This window comes from Protopterus annectens, chromosome 14.part0 (assembly GCF_019279795.1).
Source record: "Protopterus annectens isolate FY-2018-M chromosome 14.part0, PAN1.0, whole genome shotgun sequence".
Classification (NCBI taxonomy): domain Eukaryota; kingdom Metazoa; phylum Chordata; order Ceratodontiformes; family Protopteridae; genus Protopterus; species Protopterus annectens.
This window is the reverse complement of record NC_056748.1, coordinates 1,002,917,767-1,002,935,171: the sequence shown is the minus strand read 5'-3', so window position 1 is coordinate 1,002,935,171 and position 17,405 is coordinate 1,002,917,767. Positions and strand designations below refer to the sequence as shown.

The 17,405-nt window shown below is 37.6% G+C and overlaps 1 protein-coding gene across 1 annotated transcript in view; it reads right to left on the bottom strand.

The window, feature by feature from the left end:
* JAKMIP3 (Janus kinase and microtubule interacting protein 3) overlaps nt 1-17,405 on the bottom strand; it is a 1,929,353-nt gene that overhangs the window by 321,253 nt on the left and 1,590,695 nt on the right. Inside the window, exon 23 of the mRNA XM_044056811.1 lies at nt 4,725-4,797. Within this exon, the coding sequence (XP_043912746.1) occupies nt 4,747-4,797 (51 nt within the window). The 3' untranslated portion in view covers nt 4,725-4,746. The remainder of the gene's footprint in view (nt 1-4,724; nt 4,798-17,405) is intronic.

Below are 17,405 nucleotides of genomic sequence, written 5' to 3'. Positions count from 1 at the left end.
TGAATACTCACTTCCTGTGAAGTTACAAACTTCTACATGTTCATGTCTAGCTTCAAATAAATATAAACGTATGAATTGATGCTTAGAAAATATATAATATTTATCAGAAAAACAACCAAAATAAATAAATATATATGACATGTAGAAAGGCATGCACAAATCACTTTATTTGTCTGCACTTGTTTAATAGAGGCTTGATACTAGCTCGTTCGTTGAGCCCCTTTCCCCTATCTGCCCTGAGTAAAATTATCCAATTATTTTCTATATACTCAGTATGATTTTTAATATCACCTTGCCGCATGGTAGTGGGAATGACTTGTAGTGCCTGAAATTTAAAAGTATGTGTATTTCCTGCATTAGCTACATGCTTGGCTAGAGCATTGTGCATCGAGCCCTTTTTTATGTGGTAAATATGCTCTCTGATCCTATCTTTAAAATGTCTATTTGTTTTTCCACATAAAATGACCTGCAGGTCTGACAGACAGCTAAATATATAACATGACATGTTACACATGTAGCTCTAGCTTTTATAGAGAATTCCTTTCTTAAGTCTGGATGATGAAATATAATAGACTCTTCAATATACATGCAAAAATTGCAGTTCTGACATGGTTGTGTTACATATTGTTCTTCCTCTACTTTATGCCCTTTTCCATAGCACAACAGCCGTCTCAAATTCTTTTTATTTTTATACAGAAAGCTTGGCTTGGATCCTACTATCTGCTCAATTTTTGGGTCTACCTGCAAAATAGACCAATTCTTTTTAAATATATCAAAAATGCTACCATTATCAGATGTAAAAAATATGGGTATCTTAACCAAGGATGTTTGTCTCTTCATAGTGCAAGTATTTTCAGTTATATTTGGTCCAAAGTATGGAGCAGCTTTACTTTAACATAATTCAGGAACATCTTTTAAATTTTCCAGGACTTCTCTTTGTGTATATCCCCTAACACATAATTTATCATGTAGTTCATTCAATTCTTTGTTAAAATTTAACTAAGGTAAATTTGGCCTCCAAGGCAAGGACACCCACAAGGCATTCTTTTGCTACATTGGCAACTTCAAAGGCAATAGACAATTGTATGCAGAGCTCATTGGAAATAGAGCCACCTATACTGATTCAAAAGATATAGCAAACCCACTGGCAGACAAATTCACCTCCAACTTTACCCGCCTCCTCCCCCCACATCCGCTCAGGAAATGCCATCAAATAAAAGCCCCCTACTATCAAAACGGAGCAAGTCATCAATGTTCTCTGAAAGGTCAATGGCATCAACAGGCCCAAGCAATATCTCAGGCTGCCTTCTAAATAGCATGAAATATGACCTATCAGACCCTCTGGAATCACTGTTTAAACATAGCTTCCAAACAGTGTCACAAATTGGCAGTCCAACTCTACAAAGAGGCCAATCACCAGCAGGGTCCCTCAGACATCTGTCCTGAGACAGCTCCTTTTTGGCATTTATCTCTTTGATGTCAAGGCCAATGTCATGACCCTTTGGCTGAACAAATTTCAGATGATTGAAAATTAGGAGCAATCATAGAATCACTCACCAACACTAATGTACGCAAGAAGGGCTGACAGACAAATGACTAGTGTCAGAGCCATGGAATAAAACTAAATGACAAGAAATGCATAATAATATCCTTTAGGAAGTTAGCCACTTCTCATAACTATCATATTGAAAACACACTCCCTAAGAGTCAACCCAGTAGTCAGAGACTTGGGAAAACTGATGTAGCCTTTGACCATCATGTGTCTTCAGCAGTGAGAAAATCATTCTATGTTGTGCAACTTATAAACAAAGGTATGCTATCTAGGCAAGGAGGTCATTGTTTCACTGTATTTGACATTCATCAGACCTATCACTGAGTACAACTCCTCCTTTAGTATGCACTAAGTCAGGCACATCCAACAGCTTTAATGTTCACAGAAGCTCCTCACTAAAAGAATACAGGGTGTAAACAACATGACCTATGCAGACAGCCTCAAAGCCCTATTCCTTTGTTCTGTCTCCTACAAGCTGTTGAGGGCAGATCTATGTCTGGCATACAAGACAGTTTTGGACTCCACTCTGATGTACCTCCTGCAAATCTGCAAAACAAATTGTATCAGCATTACCCATTCTAAAGAATTAAACCTTACTCTATAAATAGGACCTGCTTGGGGGACATGTAGGTATCCCAGAGACCACCCCTCCTCTGGTCCAGGCTTCCCATCCATGAGAAGCAGTGTTCCTCCCTAATTCAATTCAAGTGTAACTTAGATGATTGGATAGAGAACAGAAAATCCATCTAAGATTTAGCACATTGCTCTCTAATGGACACAGGCCACATGTAAATGGTTCATCTTCCAGGCCCCTGCTTGTAAATTTTTCATCTCCCAAGTCCCTGCTTCCACTTAACCAGCACTTGTCAGAGATTTGGGATGCATGGCTGGGCTTAAAAGTTCCCAGTGGTCATTAGCCTAATACACACCTATGAACCTATGACCCTATAGTGGGCATTCCCTTATAAACCTGAGAAGTTTGAAATAAGTGCAACTTCTTTACGCTTTTTGCATAAAAAGCTGCATGCGTGTATATGTGTGTACATATACATACATACATACATACAGATATATATATATATATATATATATATATATATATATATATATATATATATATATATGGGTCTATATTAGAACATCGAAGTTTCAAAACTTCATATGTTCTAATATCAACCCCTATTCAGCAAAAGCTGAAAATATCGAAGCAACAGAAAACCTAATTTTTTATTCAGGAAAGAATTTGGTTGTCCATTTCTGTTGCTTCAGTATTTTCAGTGCTGTGATGGAATGTTATGGGTTGGGTTTAGGTAAGTGTGTGATTGAGTGTGGGTTAGGTTAGTTAGGGTTAGGGTGCAGGTTAGGTATGTGTGCAATTGTGTGGACATGAGGGTTAGGGTGGGTTAGGTGAGTTAGGGTTAGGGCGCGGGTTAGGTATGTGTGCGAATGTGTGGACATGAGGGTTAGGGCAGGGTAGGTGAGTTAAGGTTAGGGCGCGGGTGAGGTGAATGTGCGATAGTGACGGACCTAGGGTTAGGTTTTGGGTTAAGGTAAGTGGATAGGTAGTGGTATGTGTATAGTTTAGTGTAGGGTTAGGTGTAAGATTTTAGGTGTATGTGTGTGGATTGCTGTTTGTTTGGTGTGCTTGTGTTGTGTGTATGTGTTTTGGAACAGCAAATTTTTTCCCTGGGAAAAAAAATCGCTGTTCTGTATGTTCGATGTTGTCAGCTTTCGATATATACCTATAGGGGTCGATATTAGAACATTCAAAGTTTTGAAACTTCGATGTTTTAATATAGATCCTATATATATATATATATATATATATATATATATATATATATATATATATAAATATATATATGTACATATATATATGTACATATATATATATATATATATGTGTGTGTGTGTGTGTATATATATATATATACACACACACACACACACACACACACACACAGACACACACAGACACACATATAGCTAGTTAGATAGTTGCATAACAAATTAAAGTGCCAAAAGATCAAGGTCAAAAATAACAAAATTAAAAAAAAAATACTCCCACTATATCATACAGTTTTCCACAGAACCTTATAAATTCATCAGTTGTCAACAATTACATGAAAATTTACTGCTAATTATCTTCTTACTCCTGAAAAAAGGTTTCACAAATCTTGTATAAAATTGCCTTTACAGCAATGTGTATAGTGCTTAAAACTTATGTCTGTAACTGTCAGAACAGAATTCTTAATGTTTTCTCACATACTATTGAGAAATCATAAAACTTACCAGCTATTATTTATTTTGGAAAATATATTTTCTTAATTTTGGACATTGTCATTATTTCTTCACTGTATTTATTTTCATACACCAATTTAGCTTTGACTGCATGATTGTCAGTGGCAAACATATTCTTTTTTAATACAAAGCATATCCGTTCATATCCCCTTTCTATGTAAGGAGATTATGACCATCTGTAGGCACTGTTCTACATCTAGCAAATTCAATACACATTCAATATTGTTATAAGCATGATTTTTTGCTTATGGATCAAGCAACTGGGAAATTACACAATATCCCTTTGAAATGGAAAGCTGTTAACCAGTTGTATAAAAGCTAAAGAATAATCTGCAATGTATGAAATTTAATGTGACGATGGAAACTACCATGGTCCATACAACTGTACTGGAAATGATAAGTTATACAGTCAGTAATGGATTTAGTTATGCCATTATCAAAGCTCAAAGAGAAAATAATCAATCAAGTGAAAGACATTTTTATGCATTGGCAAAGCCATTCCTGTAATCTAGGAGGTTCTGCTTCTGAGTCACTGCAATTATTGTAACTAACTGTAAGGGAAGGTTATAAACATTTCTTTTTGGGTGGCAGTGTTGCCTGTTTCCTTCATTCAAGTCTTCCTAATCTTTGATTGACTATACAAATACAAAATTCAGCCTCACATTTTCGGACTTTGGTTTTCCCTTTTGTGCAGCCGAATGCTGAAAACTTAGAAGTAACAGGATGACTATTTATTGTTCATTTCAGCAATATGTGAAAACATGGTTATGGAAGAATTAAAGCTTGAGAAAGGTCAGAAGCAGAACTATCACAAACACAAGTAATGTTGAACTGCATGCATATGAAATATTCAATAAGGCAAACAACTTACCTTTTTTGGCTGACTGGAAGAACTATGACCAAAGAATAAATGCTAATGAAAAAAACAAAAACAAAAATAAAAACTAAAAATGAACAAGACAAAGGGAGAAAGAAATACAAGAAGGAGAATTTTAATTTCAGACCATTCTGCAGTTGATTTATCTTCAGAAAAGTTATTGCATTAAAAATGGGATAATAATTTATATTTTGGACACACATGAAGAGTATTCAGAAAGAGACAGAAATTATATGCGGTGTGTGTGTGTGTGTGTGTGTGTGTGTGTGTGTGTGTGTGTGTGTGTGTGTGTAAGAGTGTTTGTGTAAAGGGAATACCACACAACTTTGGTAAAGTATTTAATAAAACAAGGTTTTGTATACATTTGTAAGTTAATGAATACAGGTGCATAACCAGGAGTTTTAGAACTGTACAGCGGCTTCCAAGAAATAACATCCCTTCCCATATGTGTATGCCATTCTGAGACCCATACACTGCATGTTTCTGAAAAGTATTCCTTTTCACTACAAAACAGAACTCCTGAAATAAATCCATTAGGCAATAACCCAATTTAGCCAACTTGTTTTTTGAGAATAAAGCTATTTATCAAAGAATATAACAATAAACTGATAAATATGCCTTAAAAACAAAATTGTAGAGCATTCGAATCACATCTGATTACAAATGTATATAAATATGGATAGTTAGACGGATATATCTTTTCCCAAAACAAAAGTATACCCAATGTGGCATACATGTCCTATGCCTGATAATACCAAAACAAAAAAACAAATAAACAAACGTGCATATTTGACAAGAGAATTAAGCACTTGAACAAGCAGGGATTAAAGTTTATCACTCAGAGTGCATAATTGTGTTAATAAGATAGAGAAGGAAAGTCCTGCATGTAGCTTGCAATGATTCTGTTACATGTTTCCCCCTCATACACAGATGTTTCTGTCCGTATTTTAAATCAGCAGCTAGTCGATTTACTCACCTCAAGCCATGCTATAGGATAGCCCACTTTCTGTCGCCTACAGTGCCCTGGTAAGAATTGTGCTTATCCCCAAAATTGAATATAGTTTCCCAATGTTAACCTTACATTCCAGTTCTGTCACAAACAATCTACAGACTGTTGTAACAAGAAACGCAAGTTTGTTTTACTCGCAGACTCTCGCAGCCATCAACTTACTTAAAAGCTTTAGATGGCCACCCATATATAGCAGAGACACTCTTCTTCTTAGCTCCCTAATTTTCAAAATCAAAATATGGGGCCAGTGTCCACCTTTAAAATCTAAACTAACACAGAAAACATAACCCCTTACAGAGAACATTAAACAAATCATCTCACTTGTCAGACCACATTTTAAACCACCATTAGTGAAAGAGTCTTCTCTAAGATAAGTACCTCTGTATAGAATGGTGTCCCATTTGAAGTCAAATAACAGCAAAAAAAAATGTGCAGGTCTTTAAGACAAAACTAAATGACCACCTATCATAGAATAAAACCTGCTTCTGTGGCAATGGTTAAACATCATCTAAGTGCCAGCACCTACATAATTTCTCGTTTATTACTGTTGCCAGAGAAATTGCATATATTGTATATATGTTAAAAAATAGGATTCCTGTATAATTAATTCAACTACTACTGTTATGGATCAGTTTTTACATATTGCCAATGTGTAATACAAGCAACCAACTGTTCCCAGTGTGTACTAGATATTTCTGTATAATTGTTTTTCTGCCATATTGTCTTGGTCACTGCTGAAATGAGTGTACTTACCAGCCAACTTAGCTGGTTACCAGACTGCACTAAAGAAATGAATACATTTTCTAGTAGCTATCGCAATTTTCTACCTATTCACTAAAAATGACAACTCCATTAAATGATTGCTGCAGGGAAATTTTATCTTAAACTGGATTTGCACCAGCCATGAAGTTGATAGCAGCAGGTGTGCACAAGTCACAAACTCCCACACGGGGGTTCTAGATGGTGACCAGGAGAAATGCAAGAACTGAGCCTTGGGATACTCATCTGATAAAAGTAGAGCATTTGGAAGCACTGGATCTGATTGTAAGATTAAGGGGTCTTTTGTAAGATGGGCTTGCATTTGGTCTTTCCATTTGTTAGCAGGGCGTTTTGAAGGACAGAGTGGTATACTACATTAAAGGCTTTGAAGTGGTCTATAAAATAGAGCCAGAGAGGTAGCATTTGTCCATAGTGAGCAAAATGTCATCATTAAGGATCCATAGTCCAGTGGAGGTATTTAGTCCAAAAGCCATGCAGGTACCTAGACTGTAGAGATTAGTTTTAATGTAAATGGAATTGGTGTTTGTCTAGTATTGGTAGTATGAAGAACGGACAAAGTTTAATGTTTAGAAACATATATGAGAGTTTTTTTTACCACATTCTTCCAAATGTCTGGTATATAATTATGGGTCAGGAAAAAGTTAAATATTTAGTTGGGGGGAGGCAATTGCATGATCTTTTCAGGCTATGACTGGTCAGGCTGCTATAGTGTCAGTACCTGCTCTATCATCAACTGGGATATGTCCGTGTACAGCTTCACTGTCTTTTCCTCTGTTTCAGGTAGAGGACAAGAACATATAAAACTGAGTTGTGGAATTAATCACAGCAGATGGGACTGCTGACTGCTTATAAAATTCAGAGAGAGTCTGCAGCAGTGAGTTGTCAGCACAAAGAATAGCATTTTCTTTGTGGAAGCCTTTTTCAGGTACGGCCTGCTAAGGGATTAACTTGTTTCTGAAACTTATAAGGATACCTGAGAACAGAAAAATCGTTGAACCTGGGTGCAAAACTTAAAGTCAAGAAATAGATTTTTTTAAAGCTAAGTTATGAAGAAGAACTTTGGTCAGTGGCATGGGCAGGGTGGATTTTCATTCTATCCAGGCTTTGTCTGTTAATGTAATAGTGCTTGCCATTCTTTAGTAACTAAGGTGCCTGTTTATATCTGAGTCCTGTAGTTATTACTGGAAAGAATTTGGCTTGTAACATTGTAACTGTATTTGTTAGCAGGAAACAGCCTGATCAGGCTGTAGATTGTTGACAACTGGGGCACAATCAACTAAACTAAGGTGATCTTTCACTTCTGTGAAGTTAAAGGCAAGTTTTCCTTTGAATGATAATAGCCTGATGGGCTGCATAAGTTATTAATATTTGAATGTATTGCAGAATGGTCGCTTAGGGAAAAGCAGAGGTAAAGAAACAGAGGAAACGTAATTATGAATATTTGTTATAATGTGATCTAGACAAGTGTAATTCTTTAATGTGAAAGTTGCGTTTGTTACTACTTGGCTAAGGTGATGGTCATAAATACTGGTTTTGAAGGGATCCAGCAGATTTATATTGAAGTCTTTAGGCCTGTAAGATTTTAATAAGGGCTGGTTTTGGAAGGTATTTCAACTGTTTTAGAACATTCTGTGGTGAGACATGCATCACTTCTATGTGGAGTATCTGGCCTTTATTTACTGGCTAATAAAAAGACAGAAGGGGTCAGCAATGACAACTGATGCAGCTGGATGACCAGTGTTTATATGCAGGATTTCACTGTGTAGTTAAAACAGTACTGCTGCCTCTTCACAGACCTTGCCTGCTGTTAAAATGGATTTATAACCATTGGGCATAAGTACTTTAAATCTGGAGTGTCACTTTTAATCCTTTATTATGTAAAAGCTGTCAAGTCTGGTAAGAAGGTAATGAGAAAGATACATTTATACCCTTTTTCCTAAGAGCACTTCAATTCTATCATTTTATGGCATGCATTTGAATCTGTAAAGAGATTTTGTTCTTAATATTCATATATTTTTATACTTTACTAAACCTTCATCTAACCCATTGAGCTGATTTTTACTTTTCTATTATATTTTGTTGCTCTTTTCTCTTTTTATTGTTTAGTCATAAGCTTTGCCCCCCCAACCCTATTTTACTTATGTATAATAACCTTAACCCTGCCTTTGCCCCCAACCTTGCATCTTACTTTCCAAAAAAAGGAAATCATAAGCATAATTAAATCTATCCCATTACCTAGCTCTTACTGTAACAATAACCTGCAAATGCTCATGTGCCACAATCCCACCCCAGTACTTACCAACTTACCTCTTTTGGCAAGATGCAAAATCATAACACAGGCATTTGGTAAAATGAGTTTCGTAGAGAGTTCACACGGTCAAGAAAATCAGCATTCGGCCACATGAACTGTGGTTTGTGTGCATATATTTACTGATATATCTATATATATATATATATATATATATATATATATATAGATATAGATATCCACTCATCCTTAACCCCTTTTCCCATTTTTGCACTTGGGGTCGGGGGTGTCACTTCAACAATGACAGTCATCTAGAGCCAAGGTTTGCACCATACGGTAGCTAGCCCAGTAGTTCATCCGGTACCACACACTCGCACGCACACTCACACCTAGGGCCAATTTAGAGTGTCCAATCCACCTGCTGCATGTCGTTGGAATGTGGGAGGAAACTGGAGCATCCGGTGGAAACACACCTGAACACAGGAAGGGCATGCAGACTCCACGCAGAAGACACCCCAGCCATGAATTGAATCAGGAAATATATATATATATATATATATATATATATATATATATATATATATATATATATATATATATATATATATATATATATATATATATATATATATATATATATATATATATATATATATATATATATATATATATATATATATATAGCTGGATATATACTATCTCTCTCTCTCTCTCTCTCTCTCTCTATATATATATATATATATATATATATATATATATATATAGATATATATAGATAATATCCAATAAAGAAGACAAAGGTACCAGACCATAGCCAAATCAATCATAAAATTTATTGCACAGAAGATAAAAAAACAGGTTAGTGCTTTCACAGCCTCAAAGCTGCTTCATCAGACTGTATTTTGTTTTTTGCTTATATAGATAGATATACACACACACACACACACACACACACACACACACATATATATATATATATATATATATATATATATATATATATATAGAGAGAGAGAGAGAGACAGATAGATTCTTATAGTACATGAATATGCGATAAAGAACATATCTGGTAAACACTGTTATACTTCTGTTTATTAAAACAATAGGTAAAAAAGTTTACCTGCACCTTCCTGCATATGCATTGCCTCTAAATATCTTCTAAAGCTGTCATATTTATGCTACTTTCTAAATGCAAAATGAAATTTCACACTGCATTGACACACAAAAAAAAAAAAACACTACAAACAAAAGCACAACTTCATATACCACAACACATTTAAAACAACCCCCAAAAAAGAAAAAAAAAGTTAACAAAAATGCAAATATTGAATACAGATCAAATTTCCCAATCACCGTAATGGGAAAAATAGCTTCAGCCATTGCACACAAAAATAAAACACACACACAAAATCAAGCACCACTGTCTACCTCTTTCTATTCATTACAAATGAAAATTAATTATAAAAATGAAAATAATTTGGAAATAAAACATGAAATGAAAGTGTAACCATAACTAACCATTGTACATCATCTGCAAAATGGACAAGATTTTGACTGTGCTAACCAAAAATTAAATAGTTAAGACATAACTAAATTACAAAAGTAACAAATGCAAAATAACCCAATAGCCTAGTACCAACCTATGAACCTATGACAGAAATAAAGAAAAAGGTAGAACATTTCTATGTTAATCATCTGAAAATGCCCACTCCCAATCTTGGGTTTAAGAGGCCATTAATACCAATGTCCATAATAAAGGTCCTTTTCAAAATTATATCTGTGGACTTTTGAGGGCCCTCTGATCAAATTTACTAATGTTTGTTATCCTCGATTATGCTGTATGCTTTCCTGAGGCAACTACCCCTTCAGAAAGCCAACTTCAAGGCTATAGCTAAAGAGGTGGTTTGAATTTTTCCAGGAATAAGTATAAAATGATGATGAACCAGAGTACTGTTGAGTACAATTCCCCCTTTGTTATGTACCTAGCCATTCATATCCAACAAATGGAACATCCACAGAGGTTCCTCACTAAAAGAATACATGTCATATACAGATGACCTCAAGGCCCTATCCCTATAGTCTGTGTCCTACAGGCTGTTGAGATAAGATCTATGGCTGGCATACAAGGCCTTGTCATACCCCACTTTGATGGACCTTCTGCATATCCACATAAAAAATAGCAGCACAATTACCCATTCTAAAGACTTAAACCATGCCTGTGATATAAATAGGACCTGCTGGAGAGACAGATATGTAGCCCAAACACTACCCCTTCTCTGGAATAGGCTCCCCAGCAATGTGAATCAGAGTTCCCCACTAGCCAATTCAAGTGTAACTTGGACACTTGGATAGGGAACAGTAAATGCATCCCTGGTTTGGCATCTATGTCTCTAATGGACTGACACAGCTTGTAAATGGTTAATCTAATGGACGGAGGCAACCTGTAAATGGTTAACTTCCCAGGCACCTGCTTGTAAATGTTTCATCTCTCAAGCCCCTTCTTACAATTATCAAGAGTATGAGAACTTGTCAGAGATTTGGGATGCAAGGCTAGGCTTAAAAAGGCCCTTGTGGTTATTAGCATAGTAAACACCTATGAATCTATGAACCTATTCATGTCCAAAATTATAAAACACTTCTACCAGGCCTTTCATGTATATTTCTACCTCAGTAAATAGCCCTCAAATGGATAGCCTGGTAGACAGCTTCAACAGAACCTTAAAGTCCATGTTGTAGAGAATACTAGAAACTGATACCCTGTATTATGTCTTCAGTAAGGGAGACCCTCACGCCTCCAATATCTTTATACGTTTTGAGTTATTATATGGGTGTGATTTCAGGGGATTATTAGATGTAGGGTCAGAATCATAACAGTTGCAGAGAGGTGTACACGCACCTCCCAGTAGGTTTTTCAGATTTATACACAGCCCTCATCAGTTTTTTGTATAAAGATGTGCAACACCACAGTTTGCTGTCACCAATGCTATGTTGCATGCTAATTAGCCATGTGCTTTCCCCTTTGAAGTCCCTGCTATAAACTGTCTATGTAGCTGAGACATTCAGAGAATCACTCAGCCATTTATAGTAACACTGCTGCTCTTGGACCGTTGCAGTAAAGAACACGGAAAAAACGTTGTTTTCATCCATCATGGTAGAGGTAAGTGCTGGAGAGGTTAGTGGTGTGTGTATATATGAGGGGCTGTATGTGTGAGTGTGTGTTTCTGCCAGGGAAGTAGCAGTTGGGGAGTAAGTGAGGATGTAGGTTAGGTGCTTGTGTGTGTGTGTGTGTGTGTGTGTGTGTGTGTGTGTGTGTGTGTGTGTGTGTGTGTGTGTGTGTGTGCATGTGTGATTTTGTGCATGTGTCTCTGTGACTGTAATTAATGTGTGTGTGTGTGTGTGTGTGTGTGTGTGTGTGTGTGTGTGTGTGTGTGTGTGTGTGTGTGTGTGTGTGTGAGAGATTGAGTGAGTGAGTGCACAGGTGGATGGGGTGGCATGGCTGTCATACTTCCACACACCCCTAGACTAACCATCAAAGCCTACTACATTGTATAGGGGGAGCCACTAACCATCAGGGATAACTCTTTAAACTCATGCTTTTATGGCACTTAAACAGAATAACAGTGGAAGAGGAGGGGGAAACACTAGCCACCAGGGATAGTTTTATGCATTCATGCCTGAATTGCACTTATGCATAACATGGGTTAGGGGGAACACTAGACATAAGAAATAACTTAACTGCACCTACATGTAATGTGGGTTGAGAGAACAGTAACGAGAACTGTTCAACTAGGAAAACAAGGTACAAGGGACTCTCTATATAGCATGCTTTAAAGACACAGGCTTTAAAAAAGCATGGAATAGGGGAACACTAGGCACCACTGATGAGATATTTCAAATCTGTACCCTCCCACCTCCCATAGAAGGGATTACCCCTCAGCAACACCACTAGACCCCAGGAATAAGGGATTCCAACCCTGTACACTCCCACGTTCCATCAAAGGGATTACTCCTTTGCACCACCACTCATCACCAGGGATAAGATTTCAACCCTGTACCCCCCCCCATAGAAGGGACTACTCCTCTGCATCTACACTAGAGCCAGGGGTAAGAGATTGTAAGCCTGTACCCTCCCAGCTTTCATAGAAGGGGTTATTCCTCTGTACCACTACTCATCACCAAGGATAACAGATTTCAACCATGATGCCCCCCCCACAGTCCATAGAAGGGATTATTCCTGTGCAACATCACTAGACTGCAAGGATGTGCCCCACAAAACCCAAGAAGTATGCAAAATAATAGTCAAGTATAAAAGGGTGGAAAAGGATTATATAACTGGAATGCCCACCACATAAAATTTCTGGTAGGGGACCATGTCCTCGTCCTACTCCCCACCAGTCAAAATACATTTCCTACCAAGGGAATTTAATCTTGTTACAGCACCCCCTCTTCCACTTCAAAACCTACAACATCAGAAGAAATATAATATCAAACACTATAGGTGGCCCCATGCTCTGTAGTCATTTCAGTTTAAGATTTAGGACCAGCCTAGTGCACACCATTGCAATGCAAATGTGAAAGGTCTGAAAACACTTGCAGTCCTTCCTGCTTGCCCAAAGCCAATGGCTTCAAGCTGAGACAGGAAGACATCTATAACATAGCATGATGGCATTACCAGGATGAGGCTGGCAGGTAGTACCAGCAGGGTTATGTAGAATTGCTAGGCCTATGGGACATTGAAAACAGCTTTGAATATCCTATTACAAGTTCCACAGATTTTGGGATTTGACAGAGTATGATAGGTAGCTAACCCTCTAAACCCTTACCTATCAGACAGGTAGTTAGGTAAAGAGGGAGAGGCAGCTCTCTATATAATCAGTGGTCAAACACAAAATATGCCTAGTTGTGTACAGTCATAGATTCATTGAGCATGCTCTGGAGGACTCAGGAGAAGAGGAAGTGGAGCTGGGTACACTGTTTTTCAGGAGATGTGTACCTTGAGAAATTGAATGAAAAGATGGAAGCTGCATATCCTACAGGAGGGATCAGGAAAGGAGCCTTCAGCTTGTTGGAGTGACTTGCTGGCCCTAAGGCATTCTACTAGAATCATCAGTTTACCACAAGAGATGGTTTGGTAAAAATTCCTCTGGTGTGTATTCAAGTCAGCATTAAAAGACTTGTTGTTTGTTTTCCCTATTTAATGGAAGTCCACTTTTGTATTTCTAAACTAATGGTAAGAGTCTCTGTTTTTCACTACAGTTTTGTGCCTAAAGACTGTCTACCTGAACATTATACTGTGTGTACAACGATTTTTCTTATAGACGCTGGGTGAACCATACAACTAATACTATTGTTAAATTACAGGCTCTGTGAAAAACTTTTACTTTTTTCCATTCTTACCCTTCAATGGGAGGACTTTATAAGAGAAACTCCTTTTTATAGGGTTTCTCATTTGAATTTTGCCACCTGTCAGAGAAACCTGACAGGAAGTGACTAAATCTAGCCAGTTTTGGTAAGTTGCAGTTTCTCAGTAGTAGGAACACCAAAAGTAAGGACAAAATACTTTGGCTGCTGAAGGCACTGAGGTAGAGTGGGAGAGAGAAGGAGATAGCAAATTGTTTGTGCTTCTGTCAACAAATGTTATCAGCACCCAGTTTCTTACAATATGTAAATAGCAACATATTGGTTGTAGTATATGAAGAATGTGCCTTTAAATATGTTCCAGCATTAAGTGTGGGAATGTTCTTACAACTCCCTTTATAGCCATCTTAGCAAGACACTGGTTGTCAAGTATGCTGATATAAAAGAAATAGGATGTAGGGCTACAACCAAGGAGTTTGTTCCTCAGTTGGAGTTCAATAACGGGTGAGCAGGGACTTGCTCAGAAATCCCTGCAAGAGTGGTGTGTGTGAACCCAGTTGGGTCTAACTTGTGGAATTATACTTTAAGGAACTGTAGGTGGATTGGACACTCTAAATTGGCCATAGGTGAGAGTATGTGTGTGTGAGTGGTACGAATGAACTACCATGGCAGGGCTAGCCACCCACCAGTGTAAACCTTGGCTCGAGATGATTGTCACTGCTGAAGTGACACTCTGACCCTATGTGCAAAATGGGAAAAGGGGTTAAGGATGGATGAATGGATTGGGGCTGTGATAATGTGAGGTATTGCCAGCTATGCCAGAAGAACTAGGGCAGTGGATGTGTAACACTGTAACATAAGCCACCATAGATAGCTGGAGTTTTGTAAAGAATTGTACATCATTTGTATATCAAGCTGATTTGTACAGATGCTTGGGTTGAAAAATGTATTTGTAAAGCTGCTTGTTTTAAAAATGTACCAATAGTGGGCCCTGCTGGACAGAACAGAAATACACCTGTATGAGAGACTGTATTGTAACTGTTGAAATGAATATATTGTAACAGAGGATACTGGAAGAGAAGATGTTAATCTCAGTGCAGCTAACTTTGAAAAATAGTCTGAAATTAAATCACCTGTTTTAGCCCATAAAAATAGCATCTTACACTTCTGACTGCAGCCAGAGATGAAATCTCTGTGAAAACCAGGACTAGTAATCCAACTGTATTGTCCTTAGAAAGTGAACTAATTGCTACCCTGGAAGGGTGGAAGTTTTGAAATGGTTTTATATCTTCCAAATGCTATAACACATCTTAGCAAAGCTCTATCTGTGTGTATAGTAATAAATATGTGCTAAATTATGGCTTAGTTTCTAGTTTAAGGGGGTAGTGTGGGAACTGGAGACAGATGACTAGATGTATGTGATGTCATTCTGTAATCCAGAACTGAAATGATGTTTTAATACTAGATGAGACAGAAGTCTCAGGGCAGTCTTTTTTGAAACCTGACAAAGAAGGAAGACCACTCACACACTTCATCTTGCCTTGCTTTAGTAAGTAACTAGGGTATAATAATTCATTATATCAGTCAGGAAAATACAGCTTAGTTAAGTACTGTTTTTTCTGTAACTGTGAATCTATCCATCTGTGTTGTTTTTAATATATCCTGTGATGGAAACTCTGGTGTTTGTTGTAAATAGATATTTAGTATTTTCATGTTGTTTTATTATTATTAAATATATTTAAACTTTTCATTGTGGCTGGTCTTTTAGAGACTGTTTTAACCTTTGAGAGCACTTGTACTTTTTTGTTGACACTGTGGCCACTCCTGAAAGCCTTGCCGCATTGGTCAAACACTACCATTTGTATTAGTGTTAATTTTACTCAGTATAATTGGGTACACTTGTAAGAGCCTTAGAGCAGATGGCTAGTGACAGTATAACTACCTTCTAGTATGGGCAAAGGTAGCTAGTAACACTGTTCAAGCCTTTCCTAGGTGTGTGTGTGTGTGTGTGTGTGTGTGTGTGTGTGTGTGTGTGTGTGTGTGAAAATCAAATCTCATACAGTGTGTGTGTCAGCTACTTGGAGGAGGGACACAGAGCACTAGTATCATGGAGAGGGTGGTGGAGGACTTGGCTTGGAACACTTGGCTGAGGACTCAACCTTACATCTGTGCCAGTGGGGAGTCTGGGGGCCTGGAGTGAGAGAGAGAAACCCAGCCCCATTAAAGAGGGTGTTCCCTATATGCTCATAAGGGAAATTTTACTTTGTGCAAAATATTGCCTGCATCTATTTTTGTTCCAAGTCAACGTCCCTCACCTGTGTCAGTGTTAGGATTGAGACTCCTTGATTACTGACTCAGAGCGGGGACATCACAGGGGTATACTCAAGGAATGTTTTAGACAGCCTGTAACTCCCAGGGTGACAGCCATTCCATCTTCATTCATTTATAGTAAGACAACAGCCAATCAGGGAGTTATCAGTCTGGTAGCCATTACAACTTCTTTTACTGTACAACCCTAACCCTACCCTATCCCATTCTAGAGATGCAAGCTTTATCACCACCACTGTGGGACCATCTAAGACCTGATACAGATGTATGTCTCTTTCCTAACATTGCCCTTGGAACATTTAACATTGCAGGCTTCAGTATATTCTACACACATCTACCTCCTGTTCCCTGTCCTCATGGAGACTGGCCTACAGCACTGTATAAAATGTAAGGTCAATATAGGGGAAGATGCCACCATCAGTTTCCCTACCAGGTCAGTGTGTTCATGTAAGTTTCACATCACTCATCCCACCCCACACCACTCTTCCAGCTTCCACTTGGTCCACAATAACAGCAAAACTGAAACAGCCATACAATCCTTCTGTAGATTTACTAATGTCCAGACCCATTTTTGTACTCAAATCCAGAGAAAAACCTTCAGCAAAATTATCTCTGCTGACTGGAACCACCTTCCCACAGAACTTGTACAGAATAAAGAATATTCTCTTTTCAGGACAAATCTAATAAACCATCTTAAAACAGCATACAGATGTACATGTTTTCTTGACAAGGACTCAGCCCTGCCCCTTCTCACCTGTCTGTCAAGTATTCCTTAAAATCACTTGTAGACCTAAAAATACAGTACCTTATCTGAGCTCCCAGAAAAAGGCAAATTCTTTTTCTGTAAATATGAAAATAGTTGTGTGACTTTTTATTTGACTCTGTACAATGGAGCAAATCATTCATATACTGTATGACAAGGAATAATAAATGGATTAACTTATTGTATGTG